We start from the raw sequence: 17,847 nt of genomic DNA, 5'->3' as shown, positions 1-17,847 counted from the left end.
CTGAAAGTGCTGGATACTGTAGGGTTGTAGTGATTAATGTTCTTTTCAATGCAACATAAAGGACTGCAACAGTACCTCTCTACTGGCATTTTTAAATCGTTCTTACTTATTTCAAAAGATTCTGTGTCATAATAGAGAATACACAAATACAATAATAACAAGTGGTGAACACAGAAATTATAAACTGATAAACTAAAGTAAGTTTTCAGAAGGCAAGCCACACCAAAACCCAATAACCTAAGCAACATTACAAAAATGATTCAATTTCTGCCTTTTTTAACAAGAAACATCTTTATTAAACCATCACTTATGATATAGGCAATCATACATCTATATAAATGAAAACAAACCACACCGACACAATCCTAGCTGCAAGCATTTTACATCACAAACCATACTGACACACTCCCTGTTGCAAACATTAAACATCACTTATCTACCCAATCATTTTCAGTCAAACATTACATGGCTCATTTAAGTCCTGCCTTCTTTTAAACCTCATTCCTCCTCTGTATGTATTGTTCCCAAAATTCACATGTTTCCTATGTAGTTTGCTCCTACCCTTTTCTAAAGATATCAGTTCCAGCTGTTTTATCTCTGTTGCTGTATTCACTACTTCTAGTATAGTTTTTTTTAGATTTTTATTTCCATTTTCTAGTAATTGCTTTTTTGGCAACCACCATAATTAGACATAGCAAGTCCTTACCATGTCTATGCAATTCCAATTCTGTATTATAGTTCAGAAAAATAATCTCCCTCATCAGACCAATCTGCCCACCCAGCATCTCCAACAGTGTATCCTGCAGGGAATCTATAAAGTCCAACAACTTACCCCAGTCCCAGAAATATGTTCCCAATTACTTCTTCCTTCCATGTCAAACCTGCAACATTTGCTGTCTACCTGAGGAAAAATTCTCTGGAGTCTACTTGGGATATAAAAATATGTATGTAAACATTTCCAAGCCAAAATCCTAAATCTTCTAGATCTTGTTGTATTTTGGGAGACATACATATATCCCATTGTCTTTTTGTGAATTGCTTATCTCTTCCCAATCTTTTCTAACCTCCTCTGACTGATTAAAACCACGAAAGCCAAAAATCAAGACAAAAAACAAAAGTCTGGAAGGAGAAACAAGTAAGGCACTGGAATACACAGAAATAGCGTAGAAAAACACCTTTTATTACCGCTTTCGTCCGAAGACTTCATCAGAATACAGAACACTAGTAAATAAGCACATTATATACCCTTCAACATAAGTAATAAAACAATTAAACAATTAACCTATCACATTAGATTTAAAAAAGTTAAAACTTCGGCATTATTTTCAACTCGATACACTGTTCAAAATAACAGTTTTCCACAGTTAGGGAACGGTATCTTTTTACTAGCTTGGTTAAAACGTCACGTTTTCTGCTAATTTCTCCATCGTTACGATGTTGTCCACACGAAAAATTCACAAAAGGATTGTGAAATGGTCTTAACAAGGATTTTACTCCGGATCTGTTAATGGTACTGGATACAGGAATACCGGTAACAGTCCTCGTCGCTGGATCGATGACGTCATTACTGGGTCCCACCTCAATTACCGTGTCAAGCTCCTTAAAGGAACTACACGGACTTGAAGCATTCGCCGCTGGAGAAGATCGTACAGTAGCATTCGCAACTAAAAATTTCAACGATTTTTGAATGTCTACCAATGTTGAAATAAGCAAGTTGTTCACATCTTTACCGGCATCACTACTCGGAATGGTATAAGTAGTTAAGTCCAATAGTTCGTCATCAATTTCCCCTTCCATATTGGCAGCCAAACCAAATAAAAACCACGAAAGCCAAAAATCAAGACAAAAAACAAAAGTCTGGAAGGAGAAACAAGTAAGGCACTGGAATACACAGAAATAGCGTCGAAAAACACCTTTTATTACCGCTTTCGTCCGAAGACTTCATCAGAATACAGAACACTAGTAAATAAGCACATTATATACCCTTCAACATAAGTAATAAAACAAACAATTAACCTATCACATTAGATTTAAAAAAGTTTTAACTTTTTTAAATCTAATGTGATAGGTTAATTGTTTAATTGTTTTATTACTTATGTTGAAGGGTATATAATGTGCTTATTTACTAGTGTTCTGTATTCTGATGAAGTCTTCGGACGAAAGCGGTAATAAAAGGTGTTTTTCTACGCTATTTCTGTGTATTCCAGTGCCTTACTTGTTTCTCCTTCCAGACTTTTGTTTTCTTTCTCCTCTGACTGATACTTATAGTTATCTTACAATATTTTATATGTTCTACTAATTATTCTTTTTTAATGGCATTTTCTGTTCTAGATTCTACTAAAAACTCTACCAGTGCTGGTCTTTCATTTAGAACACCCTATTTATTTCTCTTTGCCTATAGGTTCATAGGTAGGTACTAGGCTATCTGCCTGAAGGCATTTATAAGGCTAGCCAGAATGTGTTGGTTTTCGCCGCCCCCTTAGATTAGTTCCTTATGCCTCTGTCCAGCAGAGCCACTGAAGTGATCCCCGGGGTAAACTTTCTGTTTCCCATCCATTCGTCAAGGTTTCTCTTGAAGAGTGTTAGTGAGGAGCTCTGCCTAATGTAGATTGGAATCTTGTTCCAAAGCATGGGAAGTCTCTGGGACAGGAATCCATCCCTCCAGCACGTCCTATTTATTGTTGTGGTGAGGTTTAGATCTCTAGAGCGTGTGGCTCGAGGGGATAAGGTTTTCTTTAGGTGGAGCATGTCCATCAATTTTGGGTTGGACATGGCCTTGTATATCAGACAGAGATCACCTCTGAGTAGGCAGTATGCAACCGAGTACAGCTGGCGTTTCTTCAGTCGAGCTGCATAGGGCATCTGTTTGAGGCCAGTGATCCTCTTGATGAGGTACTTCTGTGGTCTTTCCAGCTGTTGTAGGTGTCTTGTAAGGTACATCCCAAATGGGGCAGTGTACTCTATGATGGGTCTGATGAGTGATGAGTAGGGGGGCACAATGACCTCTTTTGATCTGGATACAGACCCTTTTGTGATTAGGTGGCCACATAGAAGGACTTTATAACCACTTTGGCAATGTGATTATCAAAGGAGAGATTACTATCTACTTGGGTCCCCAGATCCCTTATTACATTTTCTGTATTTAGGGGACTACCACCTATGTGGTTGTTTGTGGGTACTTTGTTTTTTCCAAGGGGGTGACTATGCACTTTTTGGCATTTAGCTTGAGGCCATGATTTTGACACCAGGTATCCGTCTTAGTGAGACCTTTTTGGAGGATGTTTGTGTCAGCTGAAGAGTCAATTATAGCCCCTAGTTTACAGTCGTCTGTGAACTTGGTCAGCCATAGTCTTCCTGTGCTTGTCTGCACCTCTGAGAAGTATATTCCGAACAGAAGGCGTCCTAGGACTGAGCCCTGGGGAATGCCACTTGTAACGTGTTTAGAGTTGGACCTAGCTCCCGCAACTCTCACCATGTGGGTTCTGTCTGTGAGCCAGTTGGCAGCCCTTCTTTTGACGTAGGGGTTTATGTTCAGGCTGGTGAGCTTGTCTATAATACCAGAATGGGGAATGGTGTTGAAGGCCTTTGCGAGGTCTAGGTAGGCTGTGTGTACAAACTTCCCCGCGTCTATAGCCTTGGTAACTGTCCCAAAGAAGTCCACCAGGTTTAGGAGGCATGATCAGCCCTTAACAAAGCTGAACTGGGTAGGGTCCAGTGTTTGGAGGTTCCCAATGTCTCTGTTAATGAGTTACATGATGATGTGCTCCATAGCCTTGCAGACCAAGCTAGTCAGGCATATGGGGTGATAGTTCCTGGGGTCTGTTGTGGCTCCACCTTTGTGGAGCAGAATAACCGTTGCTGTGCACCACTCTATGGGTATGTAGCCTGTGGAGAGGCTGAGTTTGAACAGTGTGTTTAGGTGAGGGGTTAGTTCATCTTTGAGCTCATGTAGGACGCAGCCTGGGACATTATCCGGTTCCATTGATGCTGTGTTTTTGGCTTTGGAGAGGGCTGTTTTAACCTGAGTGTCTGCGATTTCAGGGGCTCTACATTCTTCTGGTATGGTTATGGGCCCTTTTGGGGTGAGAGGGGGGTGAAGTTTGCACTGAACCTGTCTGCCAGGATGTTGGCGATATCAGTTGGTTCAGTGTATTTTGTGCCATTCTGCACTCACTTCGAGCAGATCTGAGCATTGCTACTTAGATTCTTGACATAGCTAAAGAATGCTTAGAGTCCTTGGCAATTTTTCTTTCAAAGCTCGCCTTGGATGATTTTATGAGGGATCATAGTTTCTTGCTGATACTGATCAGGGATGTCTTCCCTTCTTGGGATTTAACTCTTTTCTGTACTGGTTTCCTCCTTCTATTGTATAGCTTGTTTATGGCAGGGGTTCACCAGACTGGTTTCCTTTTCTTAGAGGATATTTTAAACCTAGCCAGTTTCCCTTTTTGTGCTCAAAATAACCTACCCTATTTAGTTATAGACTGGCCTTCCCCATCCCATGGTCGATAATTATATATTACCCCTAATGAGAATAACTGGGATCATAGCACAGATAATTTGAGGGGACCAATGCATGGGATTAAACATTTAGAAGCCATACCTGTCCATTAGTAGTACTGGGGGCAGTTATGGGGTACATTTTCAGTTTTCCATCTATAGATCTAAGTTGTACTTGAAAATGGTCAGGGATGAATTTTGTTTTATGTGGCTGGAAAGTTTGTTCCATAGCAGTGGTATCCTCTGCAAAATATACCTGCCCTTCCAAACTTTTGCAGCATACAAGAAATTAAACAAAGTGATTTTAAGATGTTAGCAACACAAAAGCTAAGATGAAACCCAGAATTTGAATTGCCCTGCATAAAAGCCGTAGTCTTCCATCATATCACACATGTGACATACTGGTCCTCTCCCTCCTTGAGTGATATATTTCATTTTACTTCCTGCACTCTGGCCATTACTATCTCATTTGCAAAACTGAGAGATGGACAGTCACATGCAATGTATAAACTACAGAAGAGTGCCCTTTCTGAGTTGTCCATCCTATAGCTGTTTTAGTCTGAACTATGTCCATAATATTTACAAAATGACCATCAGACTGTGACCCACATGGCCACTGCAGCCATAGTTGAGGGCAAGCTAGTTAGCAGCACTTGTCATGTGACTAAGATGCAATAGTAAGCTAAAAACTACTTCCTGTCCTAACATGCAATGAGGATAGTTAAATGTCATCTGCAACCAGCAAAACAATGCCAACTTATTGGTATAAAATGTAATATTTTGTTGTATAAACCACTGCATTAGTTAAACAGAAGAAGATATACCAAGAAGACAAATAAAAAAAATAAATAAAGAAATACAAGGGTAAACTTCAGGGGAAAAACAGGTTTAATGCATTAGCAAAAACATGTATTGCAAAGGCAAAGCAAGTTGGGGGCAAATGTAAACATATATCTAATACATGTAATAATGTACCTGAAGGGTTTGGAGGCTGTCTGTATCTGCCACTACTTATCTGATCTGTCAGAGTCCTGTAGTCGTAGCTGTCAAATGGCATGCTTCCATAAACCAAGGCATAGAGCAGAACTCCCAGGGCCCAACAGTCAACCTAAAGCAAAAATACACAAAAGGCAGACAATGCAGACTATCATTAGAAAACTTATATCACTTTTAGAAGTCTAAGAAAAAAAATCTTAGCAGGGAACTAGATGTGCTCTTTAAATAAAGTACAGTAGTGCAATGTGTTAAACAGGAAATAAATTCCTAGATTTCAGTAGTAACAGATTACATAATAAATTAAATATTTCTATGCCGTACAAAAATTGCATGGTTTTGAAGTAGACGTAATTCTGGGTTTATAAAGTGTATATAAATATATAAATATATATATATATATATATATATATATATATATATATATATATATATATATATATATTTATAAAACCTATGGACTCTGGCAATTCACATACAGCAGTCAAACCAATAGCACTGAGTTATATTAGAAATTTAGTTATACTACACCGTTATGTGATGTGTGGCATGGAAGTACAATAATTAACCTTATGCCTCATAGCTCCAGATCTAGGGTTCAGTCCTGTCCTCTACATACTAAGCGGAGTCTGCATGTTCTTTTTATGTCTATATGTCTTTCTTCATGGTATTTCAATTAGATATTCTAAAGTGTCCATTTCCGTTATGGCTCAGGTCATGGCTGAAATGTGTATAAAGATTAGCCCACTGATCTTGTTAACTTACTAAATACATAGGCCTAGCTATATGATTATAGCATGTTATCCGAGAACCGTACAGACTATATTACAGAAATCAAGCCTTTTGCATAGTTATGATTGTTTAATTCTAGTGCCTAAAGAAGGCACACTTTGACAGGACAGTTTTATTTAAACAATAGACATGTTTACCACCCAGTGAAGAACACTGGACTTCACTGTAATTCGGAGATAAAACCAATATGCCACACTAACAACTGTGGTTGCTAGAGTGAAACAGGGATCAGTGTACCTATCAAAAAAAAAAAAAGAAAAAAGAAAAACTGAATGTCCATCATTTTTAATTGGCACTAAAAAGAAAAACATCTATGAAATGATTATTTGATTTTTAAATATTACTCCTGTAAAATAAACTTTTTAAAATAGTGTACAAGTATTATTGTTATTTTTCTAAAACACTTTTATTAACTTTACAACATGACGGAATCACCTAGAACCAATACCATTGAGTGGGTAGCCCTGGCATGGTATGTAGTCTGTGATCTGTGTTCATCTATCTTGGGGATACTGCACACTGCAGATGTTGCTCAAAGTAGCTGGTCTATACAACTCTTCCCCCTGTAGGGCACCAGCTAGAGTCTGTGATGCTAACCACAGCTACGTCCTTGGGTGAGATTGAGGTAGAAACACTCAGCATGTTTTTTGGAGGTGGGAAGAATTCCACAGAGACCCAGGAAAAACATGCAAATTGCATAAAGGCATTGGCTGGAGGACAATTGAACCTTTTAACTTGTCAATGGGAGGTGAAGACTTTAACCACTATGCAACATGCAACTGAGGTGGACTGCCTCCTAGTAAGGAAAGGACAATGGGGTAGAATCAGTGATTGCAAAGTCATTCCCAGTGAAACAGTTGGCCTACAGCACAATCAGTTGCAAGCAGTGGTCAGGGAAGTCTCTAAGGTCAACAGACACTATGCTGAAGAGCTGGATGTTGACTAGAAAGAAAGTACAGGAGTTCAAGGAATTACTCAGGACTCTAGTACCTCAGGAAGGAGAGGAAATAGGTGGGGTTGAAGAATAAGAATGGCAGAGCCTGAAAACAGCATGGGTGAGGACTACTACAGAACAGGTAGTGGCTGAGCCAGGTATGGAAATAAGGTACATAAGAAAGCTGGTGTTGGAATGCAGAAGTCCAGCAAGTTATCAAAGGAAAGAAGTGCAGGAAAACGTGGGAGATAGAAAAGACAGACCATGCTAAAAAGGAAATCAGGTTGGCTAACAAACAGGCTAAGAGAAGAGTTGTAATAACAAAGAACAAGGCATCAGAGGCACTCTACCATCTTTTGGAAAGTGACTTGGTAAATGGCACAAAGAAACTGTATCAGCTTGTAAGACAAATACAGAAAAATAAAGAAGGTAATCAGACAGCCTTTGTAAGGGATGACAGCAACAACCTGCTCACCAGCCCACAGGAAATGAAAGGGAGACGGAAGGAGTACATTTAGCAGCTTTGGAATGAAGTAAACCCCACAGAAGCTGCACTGCCTGAGATACAGTCTAGAAGAAGTAAGAACAGCCCTAAGAAAAATGAAATCAGGGGTAGCAGCAGGCTCAGATGAGGTCACAGCAGATATTATCATGATTTTGGGTGGGATATGGAAGAAATGGTTCTTGGGGGTACTCATAGCAGTATAAGGAAAAAGGCTTATCCTAGATGACTGGAAAATAAACACACTAGTGCCAATGTACAAGGACAACAGGGACTTTTACAACTGTGGGCAGTACAGAGGTATCAAACTTCTGTCACATTTCATGAAAGTTCTGGAGTGGGTGATCAATGCGTGAATATGCAGAGTACTAGAAAGTTAGAAAGGAGGTGAGCAGTTTGGATTCAGGTCAGGATGTAGCACCACTGACCCAATTTTGCAGTGAGACAGACAGTAGAGAAGAAGCTAGAGATGAGGAAAGTGTCCAATTGGGCATTCCTGGACTTGGAGAAAGCAGAGGGGACAGGAAGAAGGCAAGACAAAACAAGAGCATCCAGCAAAGAGATGGATGGATTGTGTGAGAGACGACCTGTGACAGTAAGGTATGACTGTCAAAGAAGGTAGGAGAGTGGCATTGAAACAAGAGACATGGTGACAGTTGACACAATGCCCAGATTCCATGTAGAAATTGGGGAAAAATGGAATCAATAAAGATGATGGCAGTCATGATGATGATTTATTCACTTCACAGATTGAACTATGACATGGGTACATGCAAATGGCAATAATAAAACCCTACCGAAAATACTAAAACCAAATTCACCCACAAACTTCAGACCCATCCCTGTTATCATTAGGTAAAATTAATGAAAACTTGTTCCTTGTTCATAAAAAAGCACCTCTGTGCAAAATAACTAGCACATTTTTGACAAAAATCTAGACTGACTGAAATCAAATATACATTTAGATTTAGATTAGGAAGCCAACTTTAATTTTTACACACACTAATCAAAATAAGAAAATGTACAAATTCCTCTTCTAAGGCACTAAAATATTCCATTTCCTCACATCAGGACACAGCTGGGTTTATTTAATAGTTACATGTTCTAAAATAATGACAGTGTTATTTCATTGTCTTAGAAAAACAGCTTGCTACAGTCTCAATTCCATATGTGACTAAAAAGATACGAAGGATAGAAAAAGGCTCCTAACAAGGCTGATTCTGTAACAGTAACTTGTGTATCTATTAAGATTCTATTGGACAACAGAACACCACCATCTATGGCCTTCATAGGGAATATTATACTGCTGATGAAATTTCTTGTGAGACTGAGACACAGATAAGATAGGTATAACCCAAATGTTATGACTCACTGTACACATTTACAAAATATAATCATGTAACAGAAAAGGGACACACATAAACTTATAAGAGATTATCAAAAAGTGGTAACCATATACAGTTAAAAAGAGGTCCGTTCAAAACAAAAAAATCATTGATTAAAAAGCCAAGGAAGACTTGAGGTTCACATTATTACCAAAATGAAGAAAACCATAAATTATTTTATAATTAACTAAATACATTTAGAAGCAATGCACAGAACTATAACATGCCAATAAAAAAGTAAACACTTTAACACTTTTTACAGAATGAATAATATCTCATGGGTATATTCAAACCACTTCAGCTCACATTTTGTAAAAAAAGATGCATCATGCTGGAAAATTAGGAATATATGGTAGTACCTTTAATTATTAATGATAAGTTTAAAGATGCACATATCTGTTGAATAAATTCAATGAGCATTTTTATGCAATATCAAAACTAACCATTATTCATTAAATCCACTGAAAGTGTTTATCAGACGTGGAAAAAGAGCATTATGTTCCGGTCCACAAAGGTGGATATATACCATGCAAACCATACACAGATGTGTAATGCGTATAACAGTATGTCATTTACTGTAATCTCACCAATAAATTGTGACATTGAAAGCCTAGGTTTATTACATTAAGGCCAGTATGACATTATGGATGCTACCAATTTACTCAACAAGCTTCATCTAGTACAAATCATGGCTCATCTTTTCACCTGTGCACCTGGAGCTAACAAAACACATGAACCCATATCCATGTGCTGTTATTATAAAAAGCCTAATAAAACTGAAAATAGACAACATAATCATAAAATTAATACATAACTGGCTGTACAACAGGAAACAGTCAGTCATAGCAAGTGATATGCCACAGAAATATATACCGACATTGATTGTGTTCAGTATCTTTATAGACTGCATTAAAAGCAGAGCTCCACAGGTGTTTATAAATATTCTGCTAACCAGAGGCATAGCTGGTTCAGCTAGTTCCCTGTGCCATCCCACAGAGTAGCACCCCTCCCCCTCAGCTCCTCTAGTGAAGAGAAAAAAAAAGAACTCTCCTCTTCCTGCAGTACAGTATACAATCCACACTCCACACCCCCCCCCAAGCTTTTCAAGAAAATTAAAAAAGGGTCTGCGCCTTCTACTGGCATATCAGTTAGGTGCCCATATAAAAGTCCACACCTTCCCGTATCAGCTCTTCAATGAAAGAGCAATAAATAAATAAAAGTGTACAATCGGGTATAGCTCCTGAAATGTTGTTGTGTCTTTTGGCTTTTCGTGGTTAAGGGTCGCCACAGTGGAACACTGGTCCGCTAATGACTGGCAGCTGATTTTTACATGCCGAGTTGCCAGCCCTGCCACACAACCTTTAACGAAGGTATGCCCATTCACGCACGTCTCCACACAGAAGACACTCTAGCTGAGAGTCGAACCGCACAGCGTCTTACTGTGAGGCGACAATGTTGCTGCAGCACCACCACCGCGGATGTATAGCTCCTGAAATGCAGGAGCAAATTTCTGCACCTTGCCCCCTACCTTCCTCCTTCCTCAAATTCTAGTTCACTAAAAAAAAACTTTTTTTCTTTTAAATTGTAGCAAGCAGTTACAACAGTTTATGTCTGCAGAGAGAGCTGCAGATCTCAGGTTTTAGTTAAAAAAATACATTTTTTACTTTCAAAATGTAGCAAAATTACTGCAGTTTACACTCTATGTAGACAAGCACTATAGTACTTAGATTTATTTTAATTAAAAACAATGATTTAAACTGTTTGCTTGCTACATTTACTATAGTTCAGACCACACAGGGAGCATGACATATTGACCCCAAATTCAATACTAACTTTTAAAAGCTGGTCTGCATTAAAGAGTCACCAGAACTGGCAGAACATGCCCCCTACCACTTTGCACCAGAGGCATTTACTCCATTCACCTTGACTACTGTTGCTAACTATAAAGCAGGATGGGTAGTCACAGCACTGGTGAAAAATGCATAATTCAGGATTACCCTACAGAACTAAACAGATGGTGCATAAAGAGTGGCCTGAATTTTAGTGCAAACAAATATATTAACATAAACTATAACTGCATGTTATAAGTGAAAACTGACCAAATTATATTAGTGTTAAGCTGGTTTGCCCATATCAGAAATGCTAGCAAAGGCAAAGAGGTATATTAATCTCAGGTCTATATTATGTAGTCGAAGTATGACAACTTTGAACGTTATATGGTCGAGACCATATGTTCGAAGTTGTCATACTTCGAAGTAAAAAATAAATAAATAAAAAGCAGCAACGACTTCCTGACAGTTGTAAGCAGGGGGCAAGCCCCCTTGCACCCCCCACACCCCCTGCTCTTTGCTCTTTAAATATACCAACTCTGAGACCACGCTACAATGTACTAAAGGAAAAATTCCCTTTACCGCATTGTAGTGCGGTCTCGGAGTTGGTATATTTAAAGAGCTGGGGGTGTGGAGGGTGCAGGGGGGCTTGCCCCCCTGCTTACATCCCTTTATTTTCTTTTCTGTTGTTTGATTTTTTTTTGTATGTATTTGAAATTCTGTAAGTTCGAACATATAGGTTCGAACATATGGTGTTCGGACTTACAGAATTTCAGCTACGTGATATAGACCCATTAATCTCTCATAGATGCATGTGACAGCTGTATGATACCCCACTCTTTCCAAAAAAGAAAGTGCCTTGGATCAACTTATCCACACCGCCACCAGGGGCAGCAATATTCTAGACCTGGTCATTACCAACATGGGTGACTGGTGTTCCACACCAGAGATCAGTTTCTCATTGGTCAAATCTGACCACAAGCTAATCACCCTAGACATCCACATCCCAACCCCACCCACCATTAGGGAAACCACCGTAAAAATTTCTCCAAAGCCAACTTCATGATTCTTAAGATAGAAGTGGCAAACTTCACGACACCCATGGACACAGACAATAGAGTTACGACTGCTGAATCCTACACAAATGCACTTTATAGGCACTTACACGAGTGCATGGATCGTGCTATCCCTAACAGAACCAAGATGTTATCCTCCAAAAAAGGAAGCCAATCTGGTGGTCCCCTGCCATAAACAAACTCTACAACAGAAGAAAGAAACTGCTGCAAAAAAGAGGAAAATCCCATGATTGGAGGAACTCCCTGGTCAGCCTGAGCAAGAAGCTGAGATCCCTCATAAAATCCTCCAAAGCTAGTTACGAAAACAAAATGGCCACTGTTTCTAAAGACAACCACAAAGCATTCTATAGCTATGGCAAGAATATCAATGGCAACACTCCGATATGCTCTGAATTACAGCACAATGGCACTAAATATACAGAACCAACTGATATTGCCAACATCCTGGCAGATAGGTTCAGTGCTAACTTTACCCCCCTTTAACCCCCTAAAGGGCCCATCTCTATACTGGAAGAATGCAAATTTCCTGTAATCACGGCTGCACAGGCAAAAACCATGCTCTCCAAAGCCAAGAACACAGCATCTATGGGACCTGACAACATCCCAGGCTGCTTTCTACATGAACTACAGAATGAAATGGCACCCCACATAAGTACCATGTTCAGTCATAGCCTCACCTCAGGCTTTGTGCCCACTGAATGGTGCACAGCGATGATTATTCCATTCCACAAAGGGGGATCCACCACGGACCATGGTAACTACAACCCCATTAGCATGATGAGCCTGGTCTACAAGGCCATGGAACATATCATCATGGAACTTATAAACAAAGACATTGTTAATCTCCAAACTCTGGATCCCACCCAGTTCAGGTTTGTAAAAGGCAGATCATGTCTCCTAAACCTGATACACTTCTTTGAAGCAGTCACCAAAGCTCTAGATGAGGGTAAGGTGGTTCACACAGCCTATCTAGATCTCACCAAGGCTTTCAACACCATCCCCCACTCTGGAATTATAGATAAACTTACTAAACTAGGTATAAATCCCTATGTCACAAGATGGGTTGTCAATTGACTCACTGACAGAACCCACACTGTGAAAGTAGCAGACTCCAAATCCAACTTCAGACCAGTGACAAGTGGAGTACCACAGGGTTCAGTCCTGGGTCTTCTCCTGTTTGGTATCTACTTCTCTGAAGTACAGGCTGACACAGAAGGTCTTTGGCTAATGAAGTTCGCAGATGACTGCAAACTAGGAACCATAATCAAAACTCCTAACAATGTGGACATCCTACAAAAGGGCCTCACTGAGACAGATGCCTGGTGTCAAAGCCATGGCCTCAAGTGCAATGCCAAAAAGTGCATTGTCATCCCTTTTCATAAAAGCTCTGTACTCATGAACTACCATATAGGTGGTAGTCTACTTAACACCGAAAGTGTGATAAGAGACCTTGGAACACAGATGGACAGTAGTCTCTCCTTTGATAATCACATCACCACAGTAGTCAGGAAATCCTTCTACGTGTCACACCTCATCACAAAAAGTTTCTCATCCAGGAAAAAAGAGATCATTGTTCCCCTCTACACGTCACTCATTAGACCCATTATAGAGTATAATTCCCCTTTTGGTATGTACCTCACAAGACATCTACAACAACTGGAAAGGCCGCAGAAATACCTCACAAAGAGGATTACCAGCCTCAAACAGATGCCCTATGCAGACCGTCTCAAAAAACTCCAGCTTTACTCCATCACATATCGCCTACTCAGAGGTGATCTCTGCCTAACATACAAAGCTATGTCAAACCCAGAGCTGTTGGATATGCTCCACTTAAAGAAATCCCAATCCATCTGAGCTACACGCTCTAGGGACCTAAACTATGTCACCACAATAAACAGAACATGCTGGAGGGATAGATTCCTGTCCCAGAGACTTCCTATACTCAGGAACAAACTACCTATCTATATCAAACAAAGTTCCTCATTAGCACTCCAAGAAAAATCTTGATGACTGGATGTGAAATAGGAAATTCACCTCGGGGATCACTGCTGCGGCTCTGCTCGACAGGGGCACAGGTAAATAATTTTATTGATTGGTGAAAGCCAGGGTACCTTTTTGGCTAGGCTTATATAGGGTCAATAGCCTAGTACCTACTTATGAACCTATGCTGTAAAAGAACTACAAAACTGTACAATAATTTGAAACTTAAAAAACAAAAAACACAGATGCCCACAAACTGTAGGTACAAAAATTTATTGAAAAAATTAGTTATTTTCTCCACTTGTAAATTGGATAAATGGCTACATTACATGTGATAACTTAAAAAATGTTAAAATATGTAATAAATTGCTTAAATTAATCATTATTAAAATTAGTATAAACATTTATGCACTAGATGACAGTATTGTTTTGAATATTTAAAACTTGGGGAAATAAGCTGAAGAAGTCCACAGATTACAAGTGGACAAAAGCACTCATTTTTTTTCAATAAATTTTTGTACCTACAACTTGTGGGCATCTGTGGTTTTTGTTTTTTATGTTTTTGCTGTTCCACAGTTTGTATTTTTGTTTAATTTGAAACATAAAATATATTAAATTAACAGTCGAGAGCATAACACTGACTTCATGTAAACATGATCCCATGTAGTGATGTCATGCTAACAACATAGAAGACATTTTCCATGAACAGATGTCATGTTGGCTATATGGAGAGCAGAAATGACAATTAAAGAAATGCATGGAAAGCAAACATTTATTGTATCTTTTAAATAATAACATCTAGTCTAAGAACAGTAGCTACAAACATATTCTTCTGAGGTGTATGCACAATTATTATTTCTATAGCTTTAATGTTAAAGCTGTAATTATATGCTATGTAAAGTCTAATTCTGAGTGAATTTCACAGCAGACTTCCCTGTACACAGTACTGTGTGGTTAAAACAAGTGTAAGCGGCACATATGCAGTGTATAAACGTAGTAGAAACAGACGACAAACATTAAATGATTAGATTTACTTACAGATGAAGAACCGCTTGGATTGGTATCTCCTTAGCTGCATAAAGACCAATTTAATTTACTAACTGTATTTGAGTGAAAGTAACATTCATAGAATGATACTGATACAGCTGAGGTTTGCCCCTTTCCCCAAGATGCATCAGTCTGACAGCTGATTATGATAAGTTTATGAAGAAGAGGATGAGATCTCCATCTTCAAAAGAGAGTGGATTGATTTTGTTTAGTTCTTCTGTTTTCAGGTAATGAGGTACCAGTGGAGTAGCATGGATCCAGTATGACTGCAATGTAGCCATGGGGAAGGAAATTACTCAGAACTATATATTTAATTCTTAGGCATCATTAGCAGGACATCACATATTGTGAATTTCCTTTATAAGTAAGACTTAAGGTGCATTGTCAGCATCTGTTTACAGTTGCCTTCTACTTTTCAGTACTGTTTGATATGCATATGTTTTATGATGTGCGATTTGTAAAAATAAACCAAAATAGCAGTAAAATAAAAGAAATAATCCTCCAGTAGCATCAGTGATTAAATATAGTACATTTTTTTTCACTAATCCTGCTGGACAAAATAGGAAAAATCTCACGTAAACATACCTTAGGTCAATTAATTAAGTTGCTATACTTTAGCAATACATTCAAGGTTATTTGGGGAACTATTTTTTTGTCTTTAACACTCATTTTGATCTTGTCTGGATCACTATAAAAAACCTACAATGTTAATTAAGTAAATACAAGTCTTGGTAACATATTACTTAGGTATTAAAACCAACAAGAAAAGGGCAGGTTTGTGACCCTAGCACCTAACATATTTTTGGAATAAAATACACCTACATTAAAGTAAAAATCTGAATGAACTGTAACAGTAACCATATATTTATAAATTAAATAAAATTAGAAATGGGGTCTAATGGTTTTCAGGCCTTCTGGTTATTATATTTAATTTTCTTGATTGGGAAAATGCAGAGGTCCATGGACTCTTTTCAGCATGCACCACACTGGTGCATTTGCACAATTTGATATGAGATAATAATTAAATGATTATGACCTGCATAATAATTGTGAAATTATGTAGACAAAGCCATAGTTATGTGTTGTAATGCCCTGTGCAGCTCCCCAACCAGATCCCCTTTCGACTCCAAGTCATGGACTAAAAAAAGTCCTTTCATCTGAATTAAGTACCAAAAGAAAAAAAAAATATTTCTAAACTGTGGAAACTGTGGCAGACTGCTTGCAACAAATGTAGCAAGTGGCTTGCTACAGTATAAATACCTAAATACTACATTAGATCACTAAAGCATTTCAGCCCAAACGTTAATGCAGTATGAGCATTCATTTCTGACTGCCGGAAGTGCACTAAAGACCATGCTCCTTCACATTTTGCTCCTGGGGTGTCTCCCCCTTTGCTCTGCCCTAGCTATGCCTCTGATTGTAGAAAAGTTACTTTACATCTCATAAATTTTACATAGATACTTTTGAAATGGGTATGAAGTTACATGTCAAAGTAATAAAGATTAAGCATATTAGAAATAACTACATGGCAAAAGTATTGTCTTACAAAGTTGCAGAGACTGAATCATGTAGATATGAACTGTGGAGGTACTATTAATAAATTATATGATGTTACAAATCATTACATATATGTTCAATGTAAAATTACCTCATATTAAAAGTAACTCACCTCTGGTCCTTGGTATGGCAGTGCATTTACCACCTCTGGTGATGCATATAATGGACTACCACAGTACGTATTCAGCATTTGTCCCTTCTTGTAAAGAGTAGACAGTCCAAAATCAGCAAGCTTAAACACAAAGAAACAAAATAAAAACAGATACATTTAAATGCTTTTTGTTCAACATTAACATTTTTTCAATAACATTGGTTAAATAGTTACATGCCCTTCATTTTTTTTAATCTGATAATAGTTTTTCTAACCACATTTGTTATTTTAAGTTGAATATTAATTATTTGTTCATCAGCTAGACAAGGTAAGACCATTAGGTCAGAAGTTCTGTCTCTCAAATGGTAAATGAAAAGCAGGAAGAAATTAAATCACTTACCTACGGGCATATAGACTGCAAATGAGACTTGATAAGGCTTAAACCCACACTTGTTAGGACTGCAGTTCTTTGTCTCCGTCACCACAGTTATGTCAGTTCTAGTTATGTACTTTCCATCCATCAAATAGCAGGTGTGGGGGGTGCAGGGGGACTTTATGTTGTTTTGTCTTGTTTAGCTTTTGACCATATGAAGTTCGACATTTTGAAAATTCAATCTTCTGACAGATTCATGTGGTCAGGTATATGCCAAAGGAGGCATTATACTCAATGATGTGTCTGGTAAGGGCCAAATAAAGTGGCAATATGGCTTCTTTGGACCTGGATGCCATGCCCTTACTTATAAGTTGGGTGACATAGAATGATTTTTTTATTATCTTGGACATATGTTGCTCAAAGGCCAGATTACTATCTACATATGTTCCCACATCCCTGACTACTGAGTCAGCACTTAGGGGTGTCTTATCAGTGGAGTAATTAGTCTGGGTGGCAGTTTTCCCAAAAGGCGTTATAATGCATTTCTTGGCATCAAACGGCTTATCATGGTAGACGTATTCAGAAAGAAACAACTAATTCTAGATATGCTGTTATGTGTGGAATGGAAATAATATGAAATCAGGATGAAATAATCAGTCAGTACAAAATAATACTGAGCAGTGCTGAAGAAAGTAAGTACAATAAACTGAAAACTGCAGTAAAATAATACAGAACAAAATAATGCAGTTGCTTAAAAATGTAAAAGGCAGTCAAAGCAAACATGTATA

General features: G+C 38.3%; 1 protein-coding gene across 1 annotated transcript in view; it reads right to left on the bottom strand.

Moving 5' to 3' along the window:
• The window catches only part of LOC122807732 (NUAK family SNF1-like kinase 1), a 721,770-nt gene that overhangs the window by 136,892 nt on the left and 567,031 nt on the right, over window positions 1-17,847 (bottom strand). The window contains exons 5-6 of the mRNA XM_044078715.1: window positions 16,708-16,827; window positions 5,476-5,608 (exon numbers count right to left, since the gene is read on the bottom strand). Of these exons, the coding sequence (XP_043934650.1) occupies window positions 5,476-5,608; window positions 16,708-16,827 (253 nt within the window). The remainder of the gene's footprint in view (window positions 1-5,475; window positions 5,609-16,707; window positions 16,828-17,847) is intronic.

The sequence above is a fragment of the Protopterus annectens genome, chromosome 7.part1 (assembly GCF_019279795.1).
Source record: "Protopterus annectens isolate FY-2018-M chromosome 7.part1, PAN1.0, whole genome shotgun sequence".
NCBI lineage: Eukaryota > Metazoa > Chordata > Ceratodontiformes > Protopteridae > Protopterus > Protopterus annectens.
Note: the sequence above shows the minus strand (reverse complement) of the source record. Positions and strands in the feature narration are given on the sequence as shown.